Source organism: Tasmannia lanceolata, unplaced genomic scaffold (assembly GCF_043159265.1).
Source record: "Tasmannia lanceolata isolate RefF3 unplaced genomic scaffold, GAP_Taslan_0.1 ptg000012l, whole genome shotgun sequence".
Taxonomy (NCBI): domain Eukaryota; kingdom Viridiplantae; phylum Streptophyta; class Magnoliopsida; order Canellales; family Winteraceae; genus Tasmannia; species Tasmannia lanceolata.
In genome coordinates, this window is record NW_027518689.1 from 22,292,959 (window position 1) to 22,317,200 (window position 24,242).

At 36.3% G+C, this 24,242-nt stretch overlaps 2 protein-coding genes and 1 non-coding gene across 3 annotated transcripts; 2 read left to right on the forward strand and 1 right to left on the reverse strand.

The window, feature by feature from the left end:
• The first annotated feature begins 646 nt into the window (after positions 1–646).
• Positions 647–753, forward strand: LOC143889019 (small nucleolar RNA R71). The gene has a single exon (XR_013254644.1). It is a non-coding gene; the product is annotated as a small nucleolar RNA R71 (small nucleolar RNA).
• An 11,442-nt stretch (positions 754–12,195) lies between these two features.
• Positions 12,196–12,663, reverse strand: LOC143888632 (uncharacterized). Its single transcript, XM_077393069.1, has one exon. The coding sequence runs from the start codon at positions 12,661–12,663 to the stop codon at positions 12,196–12,198; it is 468 nt and encodes a 155-aa protein (XP_077249184.1).
• Positions 12,664–16,954: 4,291 nt separating this feature from the next.
• Positions 16,955–18,286, forward strand: LOC143888633 (uncharacterized). The gene has a single exon (XM_077393070.1). It carries the CDS (start codon positions 16,955–16,957, stop codon positions 18,284–18,286), a length of 1,332 nt encoding a protein of 443 aa, XP_077249185.1.
• Positions 18,287–24,242: the final 5,956 nt, after the last annotated feature.

Genomic DNA, 24,242 nt, shown 5'->3' on the forward strand with positions numbered 1-24,242 from the left:
TTTTGATGAAATTCTACCAAATTGGCGGTGAAATTATAATGGTTACCCAAGGTGGGAGAGAGAGAGAGAGAGAGAGAGAGAGAGAGAGAGAGAGAGAGAGAGAGGGCTTCTAATACCAAAGAGACGAATGCAATTGTCCGATTGAATTAGACAAGGGAGAGAGAGTTAGTTAGAATTGTTTCTTCTTTTTCTTTGTGACCGAACATGGGTTCCCTTAAATTGCGCAACCCAAAATCTTTAAAGAGCACTCACATTCTCCATAGAACTACCAAACTTTGCAAGAGTTGGACACTCTTCCATGACATGGTCCGTGGCTTGGCACCAACTACACATGGGAATACTACGTGCAATTTGATGGACCTGTGAAGGTCCTTTGACAACTATCACTTCTAGCCTTTTTATTAGGCTATCAAGGTGGGCCTCCTTAGCCACGGCACCCTCTATAACAAATCCCTTACCTGCGGTGGCTCTCACTTTCTTGAGTGGATTCCCACTCACGTGTTTTCTCTGCCAAATCAAGCAAGAAATTCCATGCAAGGTTCTCATCTGTGAAAGATGTGAACCCGGCGGGGCACATGGACTCAAGTAATTGCTTTGTTTGGTAATCAATGCCCTCATATACTATTTGGCACACATGCCAAAATCTAAACCATGGTGAGGACACTCTTGGAGTAGATCCTTGAATCTCTCCATAAACTTAGAAAATGACTCTAATGGCTTTTGTTTAAATTGCAAAATATCGTTTCTAAGCTTGTTAGTCTTATGTAAAGGAAAAACATTCTTTAGAAAAATGACCGTGAACTCCTCCCAAGTGGTGATGGAGTTAGTGGGCAAACCATAGAGCCATTTTTTGGCTCCCTCCTTGAGTGAAAAAAGTAATAAAGCGCAACTTTACCGCATCATCGGAAAGTTGTTGCAGTTTAATCAACGCATACACTTCTTCAAACTCACGCAAAAATAAATATGCATCCTCCGAAGGGAGGCCATGAAAATGAGGAAACATGGAAATAGAATGCGATTTAAGCTCAAAATTATTGCCCTGTGTAACTAGCAATCTAATGCAAGAGGGCTGTGTAGTTCGGGCCGGATAGAAGCGATCGCATAAAGTTCTCGGCGGCTCTTGTTCTTCCGCCATGACTCTTGGATTTGGTTGAATGTTGTCCTCCATCTCTGATCGGAGTGCTCTCTCTAATCGATTGGCCGAGTCATGCACCCAACCTGAACTCATAATCACAAAAAGAACTAAGTTAGAGAGAAGGATAAGCAAGAAACTAAAAATAATACTAAAAATAGCTACTAAACTAAAACACTCCGAATAATTAAGACTCTAATTGCGACTCTCTTCCACGACAACGGCGCCAAAAACTTGATTGAAATATAAATAACCTCAAGTGTAGGGATCACGTGTAGTCACGGGTCGAACTCAGAGAAGAGAAATCTTGTTTGTGAATCCTATTGTTGTGTCACTTAGAATAAAAACTATGATATATGTTACTTGGCATTTATTCAGAATTTCCGTGGACGTACCTCAGAGCCAACAATATTTATAAGTTTGTATTCTAAACAATCTAAGAATCGAACACAAATAAGATTGCGATTTGAAAATCTTAATTTAGGCAAAGTACACCAAAGTTCTAATGATTTAATTAACTATCTCTAATCTAATTAGGAAACTAAACTAATGAAACTAATTTGTAAAAGAAATTGATTTGAAACTAGTGAAAAATATTTGATTCAATATGGAAAACTACTCGGGGCAAGAATCCACCACAGGGTTGGGTTAGATTTATGATTAAGTCAAAATTTTACTTCGACTTAGTATATAATCAATAAACAAGGTCTATGGAGGATAAGATCAAAAGATGTCATTCTCCATGACAATTTATCGATTATATAATCAAGTTGTAAAGTTATATATATATATATATATATATATATATATATATATATATATATATATATATATATAGAGTATATAATCTACTTCATCAACAATCAATCATACGAACGGGGAAAGCCGAGGCATGAATGATTGGGATAGAGCAATTATACAACCTATATATTCGTACGCTATATTTGCATCATAATTTTTTTTATCAAAACTCTTTCCCCTTCCACATGGTTTCATCTAACCCCAAGCAAGAGAGTTTAGTTGCTCATGGAGAAAGAAAAAGGAATCAAGAAATTAATATAATCCATGGCCATCTAAAGAAAAGAAAAAGAGAACAATCCACTCTTCTTGAATTAAAAATTAATAACAAGGGTACATCAAATTGAAAAGGAAATAAAACAACAAATAAAGAAGAACATAGTCTTTTCTCCTTCTAGCAAAGTCCAAATCGTCCTCCTTCAAGCCTTTGTGTCACGTTGCTTGAGCCTTGAATGATGGTGAATTCGTCTTTGGTTGAGAGAGAGAAAGAAGAACTTGAAAAAGAAAACAAGAGAGAACAAGAGAGAAAGAGAGAGCTTGAGAGTGGTAGAGAGAAAGAGAGTCTAGAGAATGTCTTATTCACTCCAATATGTAGCTTTCTCCCCATTCTATTTTCATCTCCAAGGAAAGACACAATCTTGGCATCTTTTTGTATTTTTGGCAATCCCGCCTGTCTTTGGCAATTTCTGAAATTGCATCATTTGTTGGTAATAGCAAACCTTTTACTCCCTTTTGGTAACTCTTCTCTTCTTTTTTAACTTTCCAACGTAGGAATATGGGTTGAGATTTTGCTACAAGACAAAATAGCATGATTATGCATATATTAGAAACCATAAAAAAATCTCATATATAGGGAATGAATTTTAGCAAATGCAAGTGGGTCCCACATAATTGCATATATATAAATTACATGCAATTAGAAAATACTATTTTCAAAGAAAATACGTGGGAAAGGTGGCAATTTCTTTGGCAATTTCCTTTCTCTTCCTTGTTAGCTTAGTATGCAAGCAAGTAAAACAAATAGCAAGTGGGTCCCACATATATTGTAATAGATATAAGTGAGAAACTATTATTTTAAGGCAAACCAATACGTGAGTGGAAATTGATGAAAATTGCATGGTAGTTCAAATCAAAGTGGGTCCCACTTTTGTTATAATAACAATTGCTATATATTTTTTCCAACCCAAAGAGGAACGTGGGCTAAAAAAAACGTGTTGTGCTTGCTTTGACATTGGCAAGATTCCAAAATGTGTAAAATCACAAATGGGTCCCACTATAAAGGTAAGAGAGGAAGGTAAGAGAGGAAACTGCTATGGTTTTATTGGGAATGAATATGCAAGTGGGTCCAATGTTCTCATGTACATGCATTACATGGACAATAGTATTTATCCATGCAAAAACGTGTACTGTTCTTGCATGTTTTAGCAAATAGAAAGTGGGCTGTTGGAGAGGTATGCAAGTGGGTTCCACTATGAAAAAAATTTGCTTCAATTTGCAAAACCGCCCCTACATCATATACGGCCAAAATCTCTAAACTAATTTTTAGATGATGATCCAACAGTCCATTTAGCGGGCCCCATTAAATCAAGTTGAAATATAAAGCCCACTCAATGAATAAATAAGGGAAGTGATATTTACGCCCCTTTTTATCACTAACGACACCCATATGCCAGTGTACTTTGTATCAAAGCCATTGGATTTTTCTGACATAAAGTACTTTTGCCCCCTTTTTGCCATTGATACACTTACACTAGGTATCCCTGGTAATAAAAAGGGGTGTAAAAACATGGCCTCTTATCAAGTGGATCCCACCATTTAAAAAATCCAAATTCGTGCCCACTTTATAGAATGATCTAACCGTTCATTAGATGGCCTCCAATACGAATGGGCTGCGGCCTATATGATTTGTGCACCCAAATTATTTCCTTGGGATGATCCAAACCGTTCAAGTGATGGTCCTGTAAATTTTTCTTTGAAATTTCATCTCTTTAGCTCTATTTTCTGAGAAAATTCATAAATAACCCTGAAACACCAGAAACACACAAAATACCTTAGTAGCACCGCTTTAAATGAGAAAAATGCATATTTTTCTTACTTACAATTCACACATAAATGTGCTCATCACATTTATGTGCTCTTTCCATGAACCTTCCTATTCGAATCCTGCCTAAATAAATACGGTATGCACCATCCCTTTCCTTTTTGGTCCTCTTATTTTTCTTTTTATTTTTGCATCATTGAGGACAATGCATAGATCAAGTATGGGGGAGGGGTGGCTTCTGGAAACTTTCTTTTCTAGTCTTTTATATAGTTCTGTGGGACCCGATCCCGCGAGAGGGGTGAGGCGCGAGCCGCCACGCTCTCTCTTGGTCTCTCGTACCCACGCGAATGACGTGTGCTTTTTATTATTGATTTTAATTACCCAACCAAGCAGGCAGCAACCAAGCCATAGGGTGCAAACAAACGTGCAACCAAGTACCCATAAGGGCAGGGGTAAGCCGCCGAGCCTAGCAAGGTGTGATTTAATTCATCTTTTCCGTGAACTTGGGATCACTAAGGCAATCCGAATTCCACACAAAAGAGAGTGACAGAGTCGCCACCTAGATGAGGGATCTAGGACCCATAATTGACCAGAAATCTAGACTCGTTACCTGGTTACGAGAATGGAAGGTATGGGGAGTTACCACCACATGCACCATTCATGCCCGATAATCGGTCTTCAATTCCAAAAGTTAACTCTTTTGAATTTCTTTTAAATGGCTCATTTAACTCTATATTAATGTGCGAACTACGTGACATGCATCCTAAGATCTAATTTCAGTGTAATTCCTAAATGTGTATCTTGATTTTCTTAATTTGTTTGAATTCAATCTAAGTGAAAGTTTTCCTAAAATTCTAATTTCATGGAAAGTCCTAAGAGATTTAATTATTTTTAATTTAAGGATTAATGTACAAAATCCCACCACTTATGTGTGGAGCAGACTCGGGCTTGGTATGCCACTTAAGTATCCAAGTTGCCTACATCTCCCAGCCTCACTGGAATCAGAGTCGATCGTAGTTCGGTGCACCTAAACTAAGCTACTTATGCCTAACTCATCTAGGACACCGATCTAGACTGGATTGGCTGTTTCAACAGTTTTAAGAGAAATTATTTAATTTAAGTTGAAGATTTTATTATCCTAGGACTTCATCTAAGATGCTATATGATCCTATCTAAGTGCAAGACGTCCCTTAGACTAATGCAGGTTAACCTACATCCTAGGTAACTAGGTTTGTCCTAGGAAAAAAGTGAGGTGACTAGTGTAACTAGATCTATGGCATGGTTGCTATCCATAGCAAACGCCAGTGATAAGGCTGGACTCCTAACTCTAGGACTCCCTAAAACTTAGGACACAACGTGACGTAAGTGTTCCTAAGGGACCCTAAAGGTTTCTACGATAGGAGACCGTAATCCAACGGCTCCTAAGACACGGATCGAGTTAATTCGATTTGTTGAACTTAATGATTTTCAATTTTTGAGGATTTTTTATTCCTAAACATCTAAGGAATACCAAAGGTCTATGGTTCGCAAGTTTCGGCCTTTATCGCAACCATGGAAAAGAATCGTGCTCTCGACCCTCGTATAATTTAGCACGTAAGTTATAGTATGTTATTGGTTGGCATATTTCTCAGGATTTCCGTGGACAGTGGACCTCGGAGCCAATATCATACTATAATTTACGCACTCCAATTATGCAGGATTAATCGCAATTAGTATACGATTACGGTTGCGATCTCGGTAGTTAAATTATCACAGAATAGCCAATTTACAAAGGCAATCTATGAACCCTAAGGTTTCTGTTTCAAAAAAGTTAGGGATTGAATTTATGATGAAAAGTTAAGGTTTTTTGGAGATTTTTACTGACTTTTGTATTGATTTGCTATTAAAGTGTGATTTAATATCATTAAGACCAGATTGCTAGGATTAGACAGTAACCCTAAGCAGTCAAACTCCAACTCAGTTGAAACTTTTACAGTAACAAGATATGGATGATTGTGGCTTACGGGAAAATTTTCATGAATTATCATTAAGATTTGATATCAATTTCTGATTTTTCAAAATTCAAATCAGATTATAGATTAACACAGCAACCTATATCATATCAATTTTAAATTAATCCAAACTTTTAAAGAATAAAGAAATAGATGATTACATTTTACTGAAAAATTTGCATGAATTAGCATTAAGATTAGATATCCATTTCTGATTTTTCAAAATTCAAATCAGATTATAGATTAACACAGGAACCTATAGCATATCAATTTCAAATCAACGTAAACTCTTACAGTCTAACGATAATCATGAGATTAGACTACTGTAAAACTTTCATGAATTTTTATTACGATTTGATGCCCATTTAAATTCACACAAAATAAGATGAAACCAAAGAATTACTTAAAAAATAAACCTAATGGTATCCTAAAATCAAATAAAAATTTTCAGTAGATATATAATAGATTATAAATTTGCTATCAAAATTTCAAAACTTAAAAATTAAATCTTCTCCATAAAATTGGTTTTTAAATATAAGAGATCAATTTGTTTTCTAGGCATTAAAATCCGTTTATTAAAATAAATTGTAAAACCATATCAAATCTTTGCAAAATTAATTGAAAATATTTCTCTAACATTCTAGTAACCAAAGTTACTGGTTTGTAAGGAAAAAGTTTGAAAATATATTAATTTAATAAGAAAAAGAATTATGGCACGTAAAACGGGGAAGCGATTAGAAAACAGTAAAAACTATATTTTTTTAAAATATTTTTTAATAGAAACCTTCATTTATTATTAATATTTAATTCTGGAAAGTTTCATCAATTTTTAAAACTATTTGGTATTTATTAAAAATAGCCAAAATTTAAAATAATTAATAATCCGATTAAACAAACTCCAAAAAATATGAAAATTTTTAGGTGATCTAAAAACCTTGAAAAATTACTGGAAACAAACTTTCACTAAATTGGGACATGATTTGATATACTTTTGGCTCCATTCATCAATAAGTAACCTTTTTCAGGGTTATTCTTTGAAAAATAGAATGAAAATTAAAACGGTCGAACCGCAGTTGGAAATTAAGTTTCCAGTAGTTTTGTATTTCACATAAAACCCAGAAAATATCAGTTTTTAAAAAGAACCATGTTTTCAAACACTTGCTTTGATAATCTAATTTAAATACATATTGAATAAAAATAAAAGAAAACCATTTTTAAATGGAGGAAAATTAATTTTTGGATCAAATTTTGGATTTTGAAAACTCATAATCTATATTAAAACATACTGGAATTTCAAAGAAAAATTCGTTGATTTGATCAATCAAAATTAAAACCCTAGCATTTTTTTTCTACTTCACAAAGATGAGAAATCCTTACCGTTGATCGCGATCCTTGTCTCTAGGGTTGGTGATCCAAGATATACGCTTTGTCCAACCCTTTTATACGCTAAAAAAGATCGAAAGAACACTCCAATAATTCTTGATTGTGTGATGCCTTGGAGAAGAAGAAGGAATTCAAGAATTCCCTTTGTGAAGAACATTGAGAGAGAGATCACACTTAAAGAGAGAAGATTTTTTTTCTTGGGAGGAGAGAGAAAAATGACGAATTTGGATTTTTTCCAATCCTTTCTAGCATTTTTTGCTTTGATTTTTATACAAAAAAAGCTAGGGTTAAGAGGGAAATAGTAATTTCCAATGTGAGAGCTCCTTTTTTGGCTTGTTTCCAATTTTCCCCTCTTGCTTTCTTTCTTTCTTATTTCCAAATTGGATTTGATTCTATTCTTAATTTCTTGTCAATCAAGATATGCTATTCTCATTCCACATTGTTTCTTTGGAAGAAAACTTTTTTAAGCAATCATTCATCTTTTCCTTCTTTCCTTCTTTTCATTTTTTATTCTTTTTATTTTTCTTTTAACAAATATGATGTCACCATTGTGACATCATCAAGGTTGGGTGCTCAACTCATGTAGGTCAACCATGTGGGCCGCCCACCATCGTGGTTGACCCATATGGGTGAACCTACATGAGCTCCATCTTTGCGGGCTTTAGCCCAATGGGCCATTTCACATGGGTTTCGGGTTTTTCCGTAAAGAATCAATAAAATCTTTCTAAATTCAACATTCTATATATGGACCCAACCCATTTGACATTTAATGTGCATCCCTCACACATGATCGGACCATCTTTTTTGAAAAATAATTTTTCGGACCAAAATGCCCCTATTTGACCGTTAGACATCCAAACGCGACTAAAATACCCTCAGATTGATTCACCCCTAAAGGGAAAAATTAAAAATGGAAAGTCTTTGTGGTCAAACTTCAAAAATAGAAACTTTTAAAATTGGGTCATTTCGATGAGCAATATTAAACAGGATCATTTGGTATCCCCTGAAAATACCCAAAATGCCCTCAACACTTAGAATTTCCAAATTAAGCGAAACTCCTGAGAAATTCTAAATTTAGCAGGTTTTCCAAAAGTCAGGAAATCATTCATAATCTCTCAGACATATTTCGGGGATCAAAAGAATTATACAGGAAAAGACCAAATTACCCTGATGTGCTAGAATTTGGTGAGACTAGGGAAAACCCTGAGAAATTCTAAAAATAGTAGATTTTTAAAAATTTATGAACGGACTCAAGATTTCTTAGACACAACTTAGGGACCAAATATGATATGTTTGGAAATGTCTAAAATACCCCCGAAGTGCAAGACTAAGAGAAAATCTTGAGAGATCTAAATTTAGCAGGTTTCCTAAATCTTACGAAATTACTCTTAATCCATCAGCCATACCCTCGAGATGGTTTTGGACATATGAGAAATGATTGAAATATCCATAAGATGATGAAAATGTGGAAGCCCCATAAGTTTATAAAAATAACAGCTTTTTCAAAATTTGTAAAATCACTCAAGATTTCTCAAATATAACTCGGGGGTCAAATGAGACACATCGGGAATGACCAAAATACCCCTGCAGTTCAAAATAGGCAAAAATGAGGAAAACTCTGAAAATTCTAAAAATAGCAGGTTTTTTCATTTGCTTGGAAACTTGAACTTTCATCTTTTAGAGGCCAAAAGAACCCCCTAGAGAGGATCGCAAATCAACTTCAAAACTCCCATAATGAAATGAAATCTACCGTAAAATGCATGGATGCATAATCTAATGCTGAATACGGATTTAAGACTCGATGATACTACCGAATCTTTTGCTTTTTAAAGCGTAGCAAAATGGGGGTGTCTACAAGTTCAAGTTAGAAATTTTCTTTTCCTTATGTTTTTTGTATTCTCTCAAATTAGAAAAACTTGGTATTTTTAGAAAGAAGTTTGTTTTCCTATTTTAAGAAAATAGATTGGTTAATATTTTAATTTTGAAATCTAAAAAATTAGAAAGAATACTTTCCTTTCTTAGATTTGTCTTGTTTTGGAATTATATTTTTAAAAGAATTTGAGTAAGAAATAGAAATAGAAACTTGTTTTTTTATGGTATGGTTAAAAAGGAAATAAAGGTTGAAACAAAAGAAAGAAAGAATTAATTTTTAGAAAGTTTACCTTTTGATTTGTAGCATTTTTTTTACTTGAACTATTAAGTCTGAGGGGTTTTTATGCCTAGTTCCTTAAAGCCAACTAGCTTGAGAGAAACAGATTGAAAGCTTGATACATGGGTAAATTAGAAAGCTTAATAAATCAAAGCGTTGCACATAATCAAAGGTAAAGCTTGAACTCATATGCATCAATGTCTATGATATATGCAAAATCAAATGATTAGTCTGACACTGCTTAGTAGCATGGGTGTCTGGTGCATGCCCTGCATATCATTCACGCCAAAACTAGTACAGGATTACAAAAAGTGAGTTCTATTCTTAGAAAGTATGGAAAAGTGAAAAGTGTGGTGGATCATATAAATTTGTAATTTTTCTATTAAGTTTTGAACTCAAATTTCTTTTATGGTATGATTACATTAGAATCAAATTTAAGGGAGAAGAGTAGGACAAATTCAAAAGAGGATTCCTTGATTAAAATATTTTTCTTATTTTTCAAACTTGGTATAGGATGCAAAGTTTAAGTATGGGGTAATTCTTGTTCTTCTATTTTGAGTAATTTATCAAAGAAAAATGATTAGAAAATTTTGGCTTTATTCTATAGTGAGAATTTGAAAGAAAAGTTTATTTTTAGAATTTTGTGTATATATTCACTGCAAACACTCACGAGACAAAACTCGTTCGCTAGGGTAACCTAGGGGTTTAAAGGCTTGTTGCACGAGCTAAGTGCAGTCGTGATTCCTACGAAAGTGAGTTAGGATTTTATTTTTTGTTTTATTTTTATTCTTGTTTATTTTTTTCTTGTTTGCTTAAGGACAAGCAAAGCTTAAGTATGGGAAATCTGATGAGCACATTTATGTGTGAATGGTAGGAGTTAAAAGCATGTATTTATCTCATTTAAAGCAGTACTACTAAGGTATTTGTGTGTTTTTGGTGTTTCAGGGTTATATTGGGAAAATGGAAGAATTTTAAGCTAAAAAGATAAAATATTGAAAGAAACAACCAATTTCCAATGTTGGCCGAATTTCACAAGAGACCAAGGTGGCCGAATTCTACACAACAATTATTGGGTCAAAATTGATAATGCCACCCCTATATTTTCTTTGAAAGTTGTGAGCAATTCAAGGTTTGGGTTCCAAAGACGAATGTTGGTCGATTTGGGGGTGCAACCAATTTGGGGTGGGGCCCTCTAGATGTTTCGGAATTTCGGATGTGCCGATTCGATTAATTTTGTAAGTATGGCCCACCGATTGGACAGTCAGGAACATCACCTGAAAATAATTTCAGAGCACAACACATTTATTTCAGGGCCCACTAAATGGATAGTTCTAATCGTCCATTGGAATTGCGTTAAAAGACAAGGCCAATTCGTTGAGCTGTGGCCCACTCTTTGAACGGTTTAGATCAGCTCAAAACCGAATTGTGAGCCCTATCAATAGAGATGATATATTGGTGCGCAACTTATGTGGCCCGATCAAATGAACGGTTTAGATTAATCAAATGGGTGGTCTGGATCATTCTATTAAAATGAATTAGGAATACAAACAGGTTGCATTATTGCCATTAATTTGGACGGTTCAAATCATCCTATGGACAACAAATGGATGGTTGACCAAATCATGATGCCTAAACAAGAAAGTGGCTCTCGGCTACTTACAGGACCAACCATCTGTCCAATGCATGGTGTGGTCTCACTAGTCTCTCTTCACAAACCGGTTAATTGTAGTGGGCCCCATGTTCAAAAAAAATTCAAATGCCCATTCCAAAGTATGGTTCGACTGTTGATGGGGGCCACATGTGAAAAATGGTTATTTAGAAACTCCCAATTGGGAAAGTAGCAATTTGAGCACACATCCAAAAATACAAGATACTTGTATATTGGAAATAGCTTTTGTGAGAGAATGTGGTATTGGAAAGCTAGCATAAAGAGAGAAGTGCATGGTGTCACATATGCATGGCTTTTGGAAATCCATGCAAGCCTTGCATGGATTAGATTATAAAGAGGCAACCATGCACGTGTAGGGAAATAGAAATAGAAGCTTGGCTTGGTTTTTTTAGCAATACAAATGGGCCCCACATGGCAACCGAACATCCAAGGCAATGCTTACTTGCTATATCTATATAGGATGAATGACATGCATATGCATGCACACTAAAATAACAACGTTATTTGATTCCTATATTAATATTAGCCACTTGCTATTTTCCTGTGAGAATGTGGGAATAAAGAAAATTAAAATAGTAGGTTGCAAATCAGAGGGATGGCATGGTGATACTCTTTGCATGCAAGGGGGCGTTTTTTTATTATTGGAATGATGTTAAATCAAGGCAATTGGAAGAATCATATGGAATACAAGAGAAGGTCGAAACAGTAGCCTCTTTCTATATTAAAAAGTGGATGTGCTATTTTTTTTTTTTTTTTAAAGATGATGAAAAGGGTAAGATAAAACATCACTGGATGGAGCCCACTTAGATTTGCAAATTTAGCAAAGAGGTCACTTTTCTATTTCGGTGGAGTTGGTATTTCTCTTTAGAAAGTAACAAGGTGGTGGCCAAATTAATAAAAGAAGTTCTTTCTTTTTCTAAGGAGATTTCTTTTTCAACTTCTTCCTTTACTAAATAGGGATATTCGGCCACTATTGCAGGAGGATATATTGTTTTTATATATACACATTCTCTTGCTCTCTCTCTCTCTCTCTCAACTCTCAAGTTCTCTTCTCTCACATCCAATTTCCAAGGCCATTCCAACTCCAATCATCTTTAGCACGTGGTCCCTTACTGGGGTTCCCTCTATCATCTTGGTGGATATTAGGTCTCTAATTGCCAACAGGCTAACTGTGCAATGTTGCTCTCCAAACATTTCTTTACTATTTAGCATTATATCCGAGGCCGCTGCCATTCCAATGTGCTGTTGCTGCAGCACATTGGACATAGAGCTAAGGATGTGACATTTTGCCATCTTATTGTCCTCAAGCCACTTAGACTTTCTATCGTGGTCTGTTTGAGGCACATCGGGACCAGGTAGGTTAGGCTCCTCAGTGGTAAGAACATAATAAACTTTAGCAGCTCTGAGCACTGGCTTTAGGTTCATTTTCCAATCGAGGTAATTTGGACCAGTTAACTTATTTTCATCTAGGATCTTAGCTAATGGGTTGTATGAAGCCATGGTATCTACGCACAAATGAAAGATGCATAATTATCAAAACTACCATTTTAGTTAATTTCATGACATACCCATCGGATCTGGGATTTTGATCTACGATGGAACCGCCCATTGCACGTCTCATTCACGGGCCCCTCAACCTCGTAAATCAAGAGAAATGTATAATTTCTCCAATGGGCATCGAAAACTTATTCAACAATTTTGAATAAGTGGATTCATCTAATCCTATGAGATCCGATTTATATTCGGCCTCCAACTATTGCAGTATGATTATCTTTTGGGCGTTAATACCCTTTGCTTGGTTAAGTTATACACACTGCTTGGGAAAAGTATGCAAATCTACAATGGCTTCTGCTTTGGCATGTGACCAATGTATCATACACATTCTCCTTATCCTAGTAGGAATCTAACAGTTACTCTAGTCAAGAAACATGATCGGCTTCTGCTTTGGCATGTGACCGTTCTATTTCCTAGACTAGTCAACAGTTAGATGGCTATGGAAGGCCACGAGGTCTTGTACTTTCGACTTAACCCTTTTATAAACTTAATATTATTAAGATGGTTATTTAATGTAGGAGTAATAATTATCATTCTGTATGTTTGATTAGACAACCATTGCATAAAAGTGAAACATACATAGCAAACCAAACCATGCCATCCATCACAGGAAAATCAAATAAACAAACCATGAAAATAAACACACACCATCCATGAAACCCAATTTGGCGTCTTGGATTATAGGGATTCTCCCACTAACCTTACTTGAATAAGAGAATCCCTACAACACCATCTTGCCAAATTGAGGATGAATTATGGGCAACTTTGTGCGACGGCACAAGGGGAACTTTGTTGGCCTCAAAGCGAATTCCTAAAGGAGTGTAATCAGATTTTTTGCATTATATGAAGCATAATAACATCAGCAACATCAGCAAGTGCGTCCCTCTTTGGTTGAATCGAATCCGCCTCCATCTGCCTGTTAATCTGGAGCATTCATATGCTGCAGCATCCACGATCCATCGATTGAGTTCCAAGAGAATGATTTAATCCTCAATTGGTCTTGGATAAATAAATATAAACTACCATAGTGTCCTCCACTAGCCTAGGTAATCTATACATCATCATCAATCTCCATGGGAAACCAGTCGTCCGCCCAACTGCCAAGAGGGAGTACTTTAAAGCTGAAATTAGTAAATTACATTGCGGAATTTAATATTACAAACCATAATATAAAACATCAGAGCATAACATCCATAGAAAAATCATGCATCTCATGCATGAAGTGAGGTCCAATCTCCCTTTTGCCCATCTTTCACCAATAGAGATCAATTCGCACCAAAATCGGATTAATTCAATTTTGATTAACACACAACCATCATGATTTTAATTAAAAACACCATGAAAAACTTTTACATGGTCTAATAAATCATCATACACAATTTTGTGCGAAAACAAGATCGTTTGATTTGTGAAAAACAAAATTGATCCATACAGGGAAAACAATCCGGATAGCATGACCTTTCGAGTAACTTTGAGTGGGATATAGTTACTCGAATGTTTTCTCAAGAATCTGATCATGCTACATACACCCCAAGACATTATTTGAAAAGTCTATACATGGGTTATAGGCTTTACAAATCGTTTTGGGGTGGAGAAACAAAAACCCAAATCAATTTTTGGAATTAATTTCCCGAATTCCAGCAACTTGTACCAAACTTTGAAAAATCATATCTCCTCATTGACTTGATTGTCAGAGGACCTTCCTGGAAGAACATCTTCAGGTCGGTCTTCTAACTGTTTGTCTGTGTACGTAGACCAAGTGATCCTCTTCTTGCCTCCAGCTCAGCACCTACCAGATTTTGACCGCAACAACGTCCAAATTGGTATTAAAGATTTTCAATTAAATCTTGTTTCTATTTGGTGAAAAAGATAAGAAGTCAGTTTTTTAAATTAGCTAGTTTTAAGGAGAATTAATTGAAAACTTTAAAGGAGGAAAGCAAAAACTATATAAATACATATGGGAACGTTTTCTACAGATTTTTCGCTGGGAAAAACGTTCCCCTTTCATTGGGAGAACATCTAAAATTTCTCCTCTCTTCTCTCTCTTCTTATTCTTCTAGTTCTTTGCTTTCTAGTTCAATATCTTTGAAAATCCAAAAGCTCCATCAACTTCCCGTCGCGCAATTTGAACGAAACCATGAATTCAATTCGCGGGTCCGTAGTGTTGAGAGTGATCGTGGCCGTTCAATGAGTAGATCAAGCAGAGGTTGATATAACGGTCACTCACAAAAGTTTTTTATGTATTATATTTTTATTTGAATCACCATTAGATAATCTAGACCTTAGGATCCTAGGTTTAAGGGCGAAATTGACGAGAAATTTTTTGTTCTACACAATTTGTAGTTCCGCTACTAGCTAGTTCGCTCGAGGGTTACAACCTTCTAACACTATAAACTTTATTTAATTCGAAATTAATGCGGAACTTACCTCTGGCCATGGCGATTAGAGTCAAAGATCACGAATCCCTCGACCTTTCGCGAAACGTGAACACGAACCACGATCTCCGCTGCACACGAACAAGAGAAGAGAGATCTTCTAATCTTAAGAAGACCGTAAGGCACACTTTCCTCTCAGATTAGGGACCCTCTCTTTAGATGGAACTTTTACTATATGTAGTTGTGTTGTTCCCATTACAAGCAACACACACACACACACACACACACACACACACACACACACAGTAAGCCGAATGGCTATCGATCACTCTTGTTTTGATTGAACCCAAACCCACATTGATTGAACATTGCAAGTTGCTTATATATGAGTTGAACAGGTTCTATTCAAGAAAGCAAGCGAGACATTGAAGCAAGATATTGTGGTTATTACAAATGATCTTCGAAACTAAAGTGAACACAAATTGAAGATCCAAGATAAACTGATTGAAGCCAACAAGAAGATTGAAGAATCAAGCAACCCAGAAGAGAAGCCGCTCTTGAAATATTAGACTGTATGCTCTCTCTTTGTTGATTGAATTTTTGGCACCTAGGGAGTCCTAAAACTAACATTAGACATGTATAGGAATCACACTCCCTTTAGTTGATTCAAGTCCGTAGTAAATTTCCACAGAAAACACAAGTTAAAACATCCAGAGGAATTATGGACGTCTGGGATTATGGCGGACGTCCGACTGAACTTTGATTTTTTAAATCTGGATAATTGAGGGATTTGCGGACGTCTGGGATATTGGCGGACGTCCGTCTACACTTAAATTTTCAAAGCAAATAACTGAGGAAATGGCGGTCGTCCGGGAATATGGCGGACGCCCGTCTGTCCCTTGATGGGGTAGATAAAAATAACTGAGAAAACGGCGGTCGTCCGGGATCCTATGGACGTCCGTGGACGAACTTTGGCGCCCGTCTTAATTTCAAATGGCTATAATTGGCGGACGTCAGGCACTTCGTCCGCGAGGTGTTTAAATGCCAAAAATTAGGGTTTCCTTTGTGACTCTCTATTTAAACACTTTTTGGAAAACCCTAAAACAAGAACTCTTGTAATAAAAACCCTAGCTACCATCTTCTAAAGAAATATAACTCTCACCTACTCTAAATCTTCTACTTGAATATGAGATTCCTTTTTCATTGATTTCTCTAGCCCATTACATTTAATCCTCCAAGAGAGATCTCTTTAGGGTTGTTGTTATTGAGTGACAAGCAAGAGTGTTTATTGAGCTTCTACATTTGTCTATGTCTATTTCAAGAGGCTTGAGAGCTTTTATTCTTTCATCTACCATTGTAAGAGAAGGATTGTTACCCTTGGTGAGTTTAAAGACTCGGTGAGTTTAAAGACTCGGAGTTTAAAGACCTCGGTGAGTTTAAAGACTCGGTGAGTTTAAAGACTCGTATTTGTAAGGAGCCTTGAAACCAGGCGTTGTGTGGTCTTCAGATAGTGGACAACCTTGTGTGCGACCTCAAGAAGAGTGGAGTAGGTCTCTTTTGTAGACCGAACCACTATAAATCTCCGTGTACTTGTGGTGTGCCTTCTACTCTCTTTCTCATTACCTTATTGCAATCACATTGGTAACATTCTAACCTTTCTACATTATAAATACTTGCTTAGATAATAGCTTTATAAATCAAGAAGAAAAGAGTTTTAAAACAAGGGTTTTCTAAACTACAATTTTGATAAACTTAATTCACCTTCCCTCTTAGGTTGCTTAGCTCATTTTCACTTGGTATCAAAGCTTTGGACTCTTAATATATCATTTTGAGTGTCCAAAATCTTATAAGAGTAAAAGATCATGGCAACCTCTTCAAGAAATGTCGAAGGACAATCCTTGACAAGACCATCATATTTTAATGGCACTAATTATAGTTCTTGGAAAACTAGAATGACTTTCTTTCTTCAATCACATGATTATGATATGTGGGAACTAGTAGAAGATGGATATATTCCACCTTCAACCCAAAGAAGTGAGTGGACTGATGCTCAAAAGAAGAGAGCCGCCTTAAACTCCAAAGGGGTAAATACACTTTTTTGTGCATTATCTCCAGAGGAATTTAATCGAGTCTCTACTTGCAAAACGGCCAGAGATATTTGGACCACCCTTGAAACTACTCACGAGGGAACCACTCAAGTTAAAAAGACAAAGATAAATCTTATTGTTAGTGATTTCGAAGCTTTTAAAATGAAAAATGATGAATCTATTTATGAAATATATACTCGCTTCACTAACATTATCAATGAGTTGGAAGGATTAGGTAAAACCTACACAAATGAAGAGATCGTGAACAAGCTACTTCGATCACTTCCCGCTTCTTGGGATCTGAAGATTACCGCTATTGAAGAAGCAAAGAATCTTGATACCATCCTTCTAGAAGAGCTCGTTGGGTCTCTCATTACCCACGAGATGAAGATGAAAAAGAGATCGGATCAACAAGGCCATAAGGACGACCCAAAGAAGAAGGGAATCGCCTTCAAGGCCAATGCGGATAGTGAGAGCGAGAGCGAAGGAGAGAAGTTTCAAAACCTACGAAAAGGACTAGCTCTCCTCACAAAGAAGTTTCGCCACTGCTCAAGGAGAAAGAAAGGAGGCTTTAAGAAGGATAAGCCATCATGGAGAGAGAAAGATGCAAAAGAAGATGATCCTCCAAGATGCTATAGATGCAAGAAAGTCAGACACATCCGACCCAATTGTCCCTTTAACAAACAAGAGGACAATTCAAGAAGAAAGAAGAAGGAAAAGAACAAAAGCTTCAGTGCAACTTGGGACGGTCTTAGTTGTTCAGCTGCAAGCGAGTCAAGCGAGGAAGAAGATGCCAACATATGCTTCATGGCACTTGAATCCCATGAAGAAGAGGTATATGTCGAACCCCTTAACTTGGAAAGTGAATTCATTGACAATGAAAATGATATTGAAAAATCTTTTTCCTATGATGAACTCTTTGATGCATGTGAAAAGTTTCAAGAAGGTTTCATTCTTGAAGTTTCAAAAACCAAGAACCTAAAGAGTTCACTTGAAAAAATTACCAAAGAGTTTGAAACTTTAACAAAGGAACGAGATCTTCTCGTCTATGAAAACAACTCTTTGAATCAAAGGTTTGACAATCTTGTTTTGAAAACAATGAATTGAAAGAAGAAAATAACAAGCTATATGAAGATATTGAAAAACTCTTTCATGAAAATAAAGAATTGAAACAAGACAATGACAAGCTTCAATTAAAATTTTCATGTGAAAAGTCTAAGCTTGATGAGATTCTTGAAAGGAATCTTTCTAATGGAATGGCCGATTTTGGATACCAACCATTTCAAAAGGAGTCTTACAAGAATAAGTTTGTCCAATCGTATAAACAAAAGAGAAACTCAAGATCTAATACAAAGACTAATTATTTTGTTCCTACGTGTCATTACTGTGAAAAAATTGGACATAACAATTTTGCTTGCAAAGTAAAAGGCAAGTAAATGTAAAATATGTTTGGGTAAGAAAGGATGAGTTGTATGATACTAACATGGAAGGACCCAAAAGTACCTGGGTACTTAAGTATAGAAAATGAACGTTGCAATTGTAGATTTGTGCTAAAGGAAGTGTCAAAATCGACAAATGGTACTTGGATAGCGGGTGCTCAAGGCACATGACCGGAAACCCATCCAAGTTTTCATCCATTACCATGGAGAATCAAGGTAAAGTCACCTTCGGTGACGACAAGAAAGGTAAAATTATCGGTGAAGGTACAATTACTTTTACAGACATCACTATATCTAATGTTTTGCTTGTTGATGGTTTGGCTATGAATTTACTTAGCATTAGTCAACTTTGTGACGTTGGAAATGAGATCACATTTAAAAATGATAAATGCATTGTGAAAGGCACGCACAGTGACACAGTTAGCTTCATTGCAACTAGAAATGATAATGTTTACACTCTTGCAATAGAGGAACTCACATCACAAAATGTAAAATGTCTTTCTTCTATTGATAATAACTCATGGACTTGGCATAGAAGATTGGGGCATGCACATATGAAATTATTGTCAAAACTTTGCAACAAAGAAATTGTCAATGGCTTGCCTAAACTCAAGTTCTCAAACGATCCTGTTTGTAGAGCCTGTCAGAAAGGAAAACAAGCCAAAGACTCTTTTAAACCTAAAAGCGTCATATCTACCACTAGACCTCTACAACTTCTTCATATGGATATTTTTGGTCTTATGAAAACTTGTAGCATTAGTGGGAACAGATATGTGTATGTTGTTGTTGATGATTTTTCTAGATAGACATGGGTTATGTTTTTGAGTAGTAAAGATGAAACTTTTCAAATATTTTTTCAAATTATGTAATAAGGTTCAAAATGAAATAGGACTTTCTATAACATCCATAAGAAGTGACCATGGAACTGAATTTGAAAATATTGATTTTGAAAACTATTGCTCTAAATATGGAATTGATCATAATTTCTCTACAACTAGAACTCCTCAACAAAATGGTGTAGTAGAAAAGGAAAAACCGAGTACTTCAAGAGATAGCAAGAACTATGTTAAGTGACTATGGCACCCCTAGGAATTTTTGGGCCGAAGTCGTTAACACGCATGCTATGTCATTAACAGAGTTCTCATAAGACCAAAGACTCTTAAGACTCCATATGAGCTTTGGAAAGGAAGAAAACCTAACACAAGTCACTTCAAAGTTTTTTGTTGTAAATGCTATATTCTAAATATCAAGGATAATCTTCATAAATTCGACCCCAAGTCAGATGCTGGGATCTTCCTTGGATATTCTAATAGAAGTAAAGCATATAGAGTTTACAACAAAAGAACCTTGATTGTTGAAGAAGCAATCCATGTAAAATTTGATGAATCTCAAGACCCTAAATCAATAACTATTGATGATGATGAGGAAAACATTCAAAAATCTCAAGAAAACAAAGAAACAAATGATATATCTAAGAAACTAGAAGAAGTTAATCTTGAGAATGAAGAATAAATTGAAGAAGAAGAAGATGAAGAAGAAACTCTAACTAACAAAGGAAAAAGAATTATGAAGAATCACCCTAATTCACAAATCTTAGGTGATCCATCACAAAGAATCAAGACTAGAGCACAATATAGAACCATTTATGGAGAATTTGCTTTTATATCTCATATTGAACCTAAAAGCATCACCGAAGCTGAACAAGATGAATTTTGGATGATTGCTATGCAAGAGGAACTCAACCAATTCGAAAGAAACAAAGTTTGGAAATTGGTTCCTAGGCCTAACAATCAATCCGTCATTGGCACTAGGTGGGTGTACAGAAATAAACTTGATGAACATGGAAATATCTCAAGGAACAAAGCAAGACTTGTTGCTCAAGGCTACAACCAAGAAGAGGGCATCAATTATGATGAAACTTTTGCTCCAGTTGCTAGACTTGAAGCTATTAGAATGCTCATTGCCTTTGCATGTCATAAAGGTTTTAAGCTATATCAAATGGATGTTAAAAGTGCTTTTCTGAATGGTTATATAATGGAAGAAGTATATGTTGAACAACCCCCTAGTTTAGAAAATTTCAAACTTCTGGATCATGTTTACAAATTGGATAAAGCACTATATGGTTTAAAGCAAGCTCCTAGAGGTTGGTATGAAAGATTGACATCTTTTTTGTTAAACAATGGTTTTGAAACCGGAAAAGTTGATAAAATACTGTTTATCAAAAGAAAGAAAAATGATATATTGATTGTGCAAATTTATGTTGATGATACTGTTTTTGGCGCTACAAATGAAAGCATGTATGATGAATTTTCTCAATGCATGAAAAACGAATTTGAAATGAGTATGATGGGTGAGCTCAAGTTCTTTCTTGGTCTTCAAATACATCAATTGACTAATGGTATTTTCATTAACCAAGAAAAATATACTCATAAGCTTTTGAAAAGGTTTGACATGGACACATCACTTGTGAAGCCCACTCCTATGAGCACATCTTCAAAACTATCTAAAGAAGATAGTAGTCCTAAGGTTGACCAAAATAAATACAGAGGTATGATTCGTAGTCCTTTATATTTAACTACTAGTAGACCTGACATCATGTTTAGTGTATGCTTATGTGCACGCTTTCAATAGGACCCCAGAGAGTCCCATTTGTTTGCAGTTAAAAAAATATTTGAGAGGTACTCCCTCTTTTGGTCTATGGTATGGTAAATTTAATTCATTTGACCTAGAAGGCTACTCCGATGCCGACTTTGCCGGTTGTCGGGTAGATAGGAAGAGTACTAGTGGAACATGTCAGTTTCTTGGGAGTTCTCTTATCTCCTGGTTTAGTAAGAAACAAAACTCTGTTGCTCTATCTACTACTGAGGCCGAGTATAATGCGGCTGGTGCTTGTTGTGCTCAAATTCTTTGAATGAACAATACTCTATTAGATTTTGGTTTGAATATGAAATGTGTACCCATTCATTGTGATAACACTAGTGCTATAAATCTCACCAAAAATCCCATTCAACATTCAAGAACCAAGCACATTGAGATTAGACATCATTTCTTGAAAGATCACTCTAAAAAAGGAGACATTTCAATTGAATACATTCATACCAATGATCAATTAGCGGATATTTTCACAAAACGTCTCATGTATTAGAACTTGATAATTATCATTGAAAATTTTGATTATTTGATATGTGGGCAAGTCTTCTTGGTTATTATGTGTGACAATTGTATAAATTTTATGATTCACTAGCTTCACACACCTTTGGTTTGTATGGTACATTCAAAATGTACAAGTATTCACTCAAAATTGGATGGTATAGATCAAATCTGCATATTTTGATATTTCTGGGAGGACGGACGCCCGCCGTCTCCTGGACGTCCAAGAGAAAGCGCTGAAGCGCGGACGATGGGTTAAAAACCCATTTTTACTTCATTTTCTTCACTTTTTACCTTCTTTACTCATTTCCTCTTTTACTTCCTCTGAATTTTCCCTTCATCCGGCACAACCTCGTCCGAATTTTTTCTTCCTCCGGCGGACTTTTCTTTTCTTCCGTCTTACTCTATACTCTTACATCATGCCTAAAGCTCACACCGCTCAAGGCGAAGGCTCATCACGAGGAAGAAACAAAGGAAAACGTGTTCGCAACCAAGATTGATCTCCCTCTCCTCCACCGCGGCCTCCTCAAACCTCTTCGTTGCTCATGCTTCAACAAATCCCAAATAGAAAGATTTTGAGCGGACAACGTGTCAATACTGAGGCTTACGAACGACTTCCACTTGTCAACGACTTTACCGCTCTTAGTTGGGAAGGTATTCTCTTACAGTCCTTTGTGTGTCTACCCTGCTCTTTTTTACGAATTTTACACAAACCTTAGGATTTTCCTTGAAAACCTAACCCTCACTACCAATGTTCGTCATAAAAAGGTAACTCTTTCACTAGACGAATTTGCCAATGTATTTGAACTTTCCAATGATGGAGCCCAAGTTTATTTTTGGTCAAATGACGACATTGATTCCACCGGTATCCCATCTCCCACTGTGTTCTCAGGCATTTGTAAAGCCTATGATCCATCCACTCAAGTTAAGACCCATCACCTTTCTGAAACTGCCCGTATTTACCACCTGATCATTTACAATAACATCACCCCACGGGTCGGGTGTAAGGATGAGGTATGCCCTCTAGAGGCGTTTCTTACATTTGCTCTCCTTACGAACACCCCTGTGAGTCTCGCCTATGTCATTTTTCGACATATGGCAAAGGTCCTTACGAAGGCACACACTCATCTTCCTTACGGTCTTCTTTTGAACCGGTTGTTTCAATTCCTTGACATTCCTCTTGAGAATGTCAAATCCTCTGCTGCCACTATAGATATCGACCAAACTACTCTCCGTAGAATGCGCATTCCTCAGTTTTTAAAGAACATTCCTGTGCATGGTGGTCCTGATGTTCCATGGGACAATGTCGATGAGGCCGATGCTCCCGATGCTCCTACTGTTGAACCAGTACCTCCACATCCGTACCCCTCTACTGGAGGTCCTGCTCCTCCTACTTTCACTAGCACCGCACGTGATTTCGACATCCTCTACCATGGTCTCCAGGGCTCCTTCGTTCATCACTATGATAGGCTCCAACACTCTGTGGAGCAATTTTGTTTGGAGAATAAGGCACAATATGATGCCCTGACTGGCTCTATCGCGGACCTGTCACTGGACGTGACACATCTTCATGAGGAGTTCACTGCGTTCGAGGAACGCTTTGGTGCCGCGTCGCCGTCTTCACCACCACCAGAGGACTAGGACTTGGAGTCCTTTTTGCATGCCTGCTTACTGTTTTTCATTTTCATATTTCTGGCATGTATTATTCAAGTTTCCCATACTACTTTTACACTTTCCACACTGCACTTGATACTATTCTCGGGGCTTTATAGCTTCGTATTTTGGTCGCTATGGGTTTGTTGGATACCATAGCTTACATTATATTTGGATATTTACTGTGTGGATGATTTGGATATATTAAATGCTTATTTGGCTACACACTTGATATGAATGCCTTTACCATTGCTAATTTCACTATGGGTTAAAAGAGTTGCTTACATAACTCTTCTATTGAAACTAGATGGTTGATAGGCATTCTAGTCAATAACTGTTTTGCTTGAAGGTCTAAACCATGATCTTTTGTCTATTCGATGTTCCTTTTTCGCTTATGTCAAAGGAGGAGAAGATATTAGTTGATTACTTACACCTACTGTCATATATTGCTCACACCTACTGTCATATATTGCATAGAAGTCTCCCAAATTACATACTTAACTGTTGCTAATATTCAGGGGGAGCTTCTGTTGAGGGGGAGCAAATACTTCATGTTATTTGTCTAGCTCCTACCTCGCATTCAATCTGGATTTTTGCCATCAATCAAAAAGGGGGAGATTGTAAGCCGAACGGCTATCGATCACTCTTGTTTTGATTGAACCCAAACCCATATTGATTGAACAATGCAAGTTGCTTATATATGAGTTGAACAGGTTCTATTCAAGAAAGCAAGCGAGACATCGAAGCAAGATATTGTGGTTATTACAAGTGATCTTCGAAACTAAAGTTAACACAACTTGAAGATTCAAGATAAACTGATT

Bases quoted from the DNA above. Each gene is read 5' to 3' on its own strand.
- LOC143888632 (XM_077393069.1), bottom strand. From the start codon at position 12,663: ATGGCTTCATACAACCCATTAGCTAAGATCCTAGATGAAAATAAGTTA.
- LOC143888633 (XM_077393070.1), top strand. From the start codon at position 16,955: ATGGCAACCTCTTCAAGAAATGTCGAAGGACAATCCTTGACAAGACCA.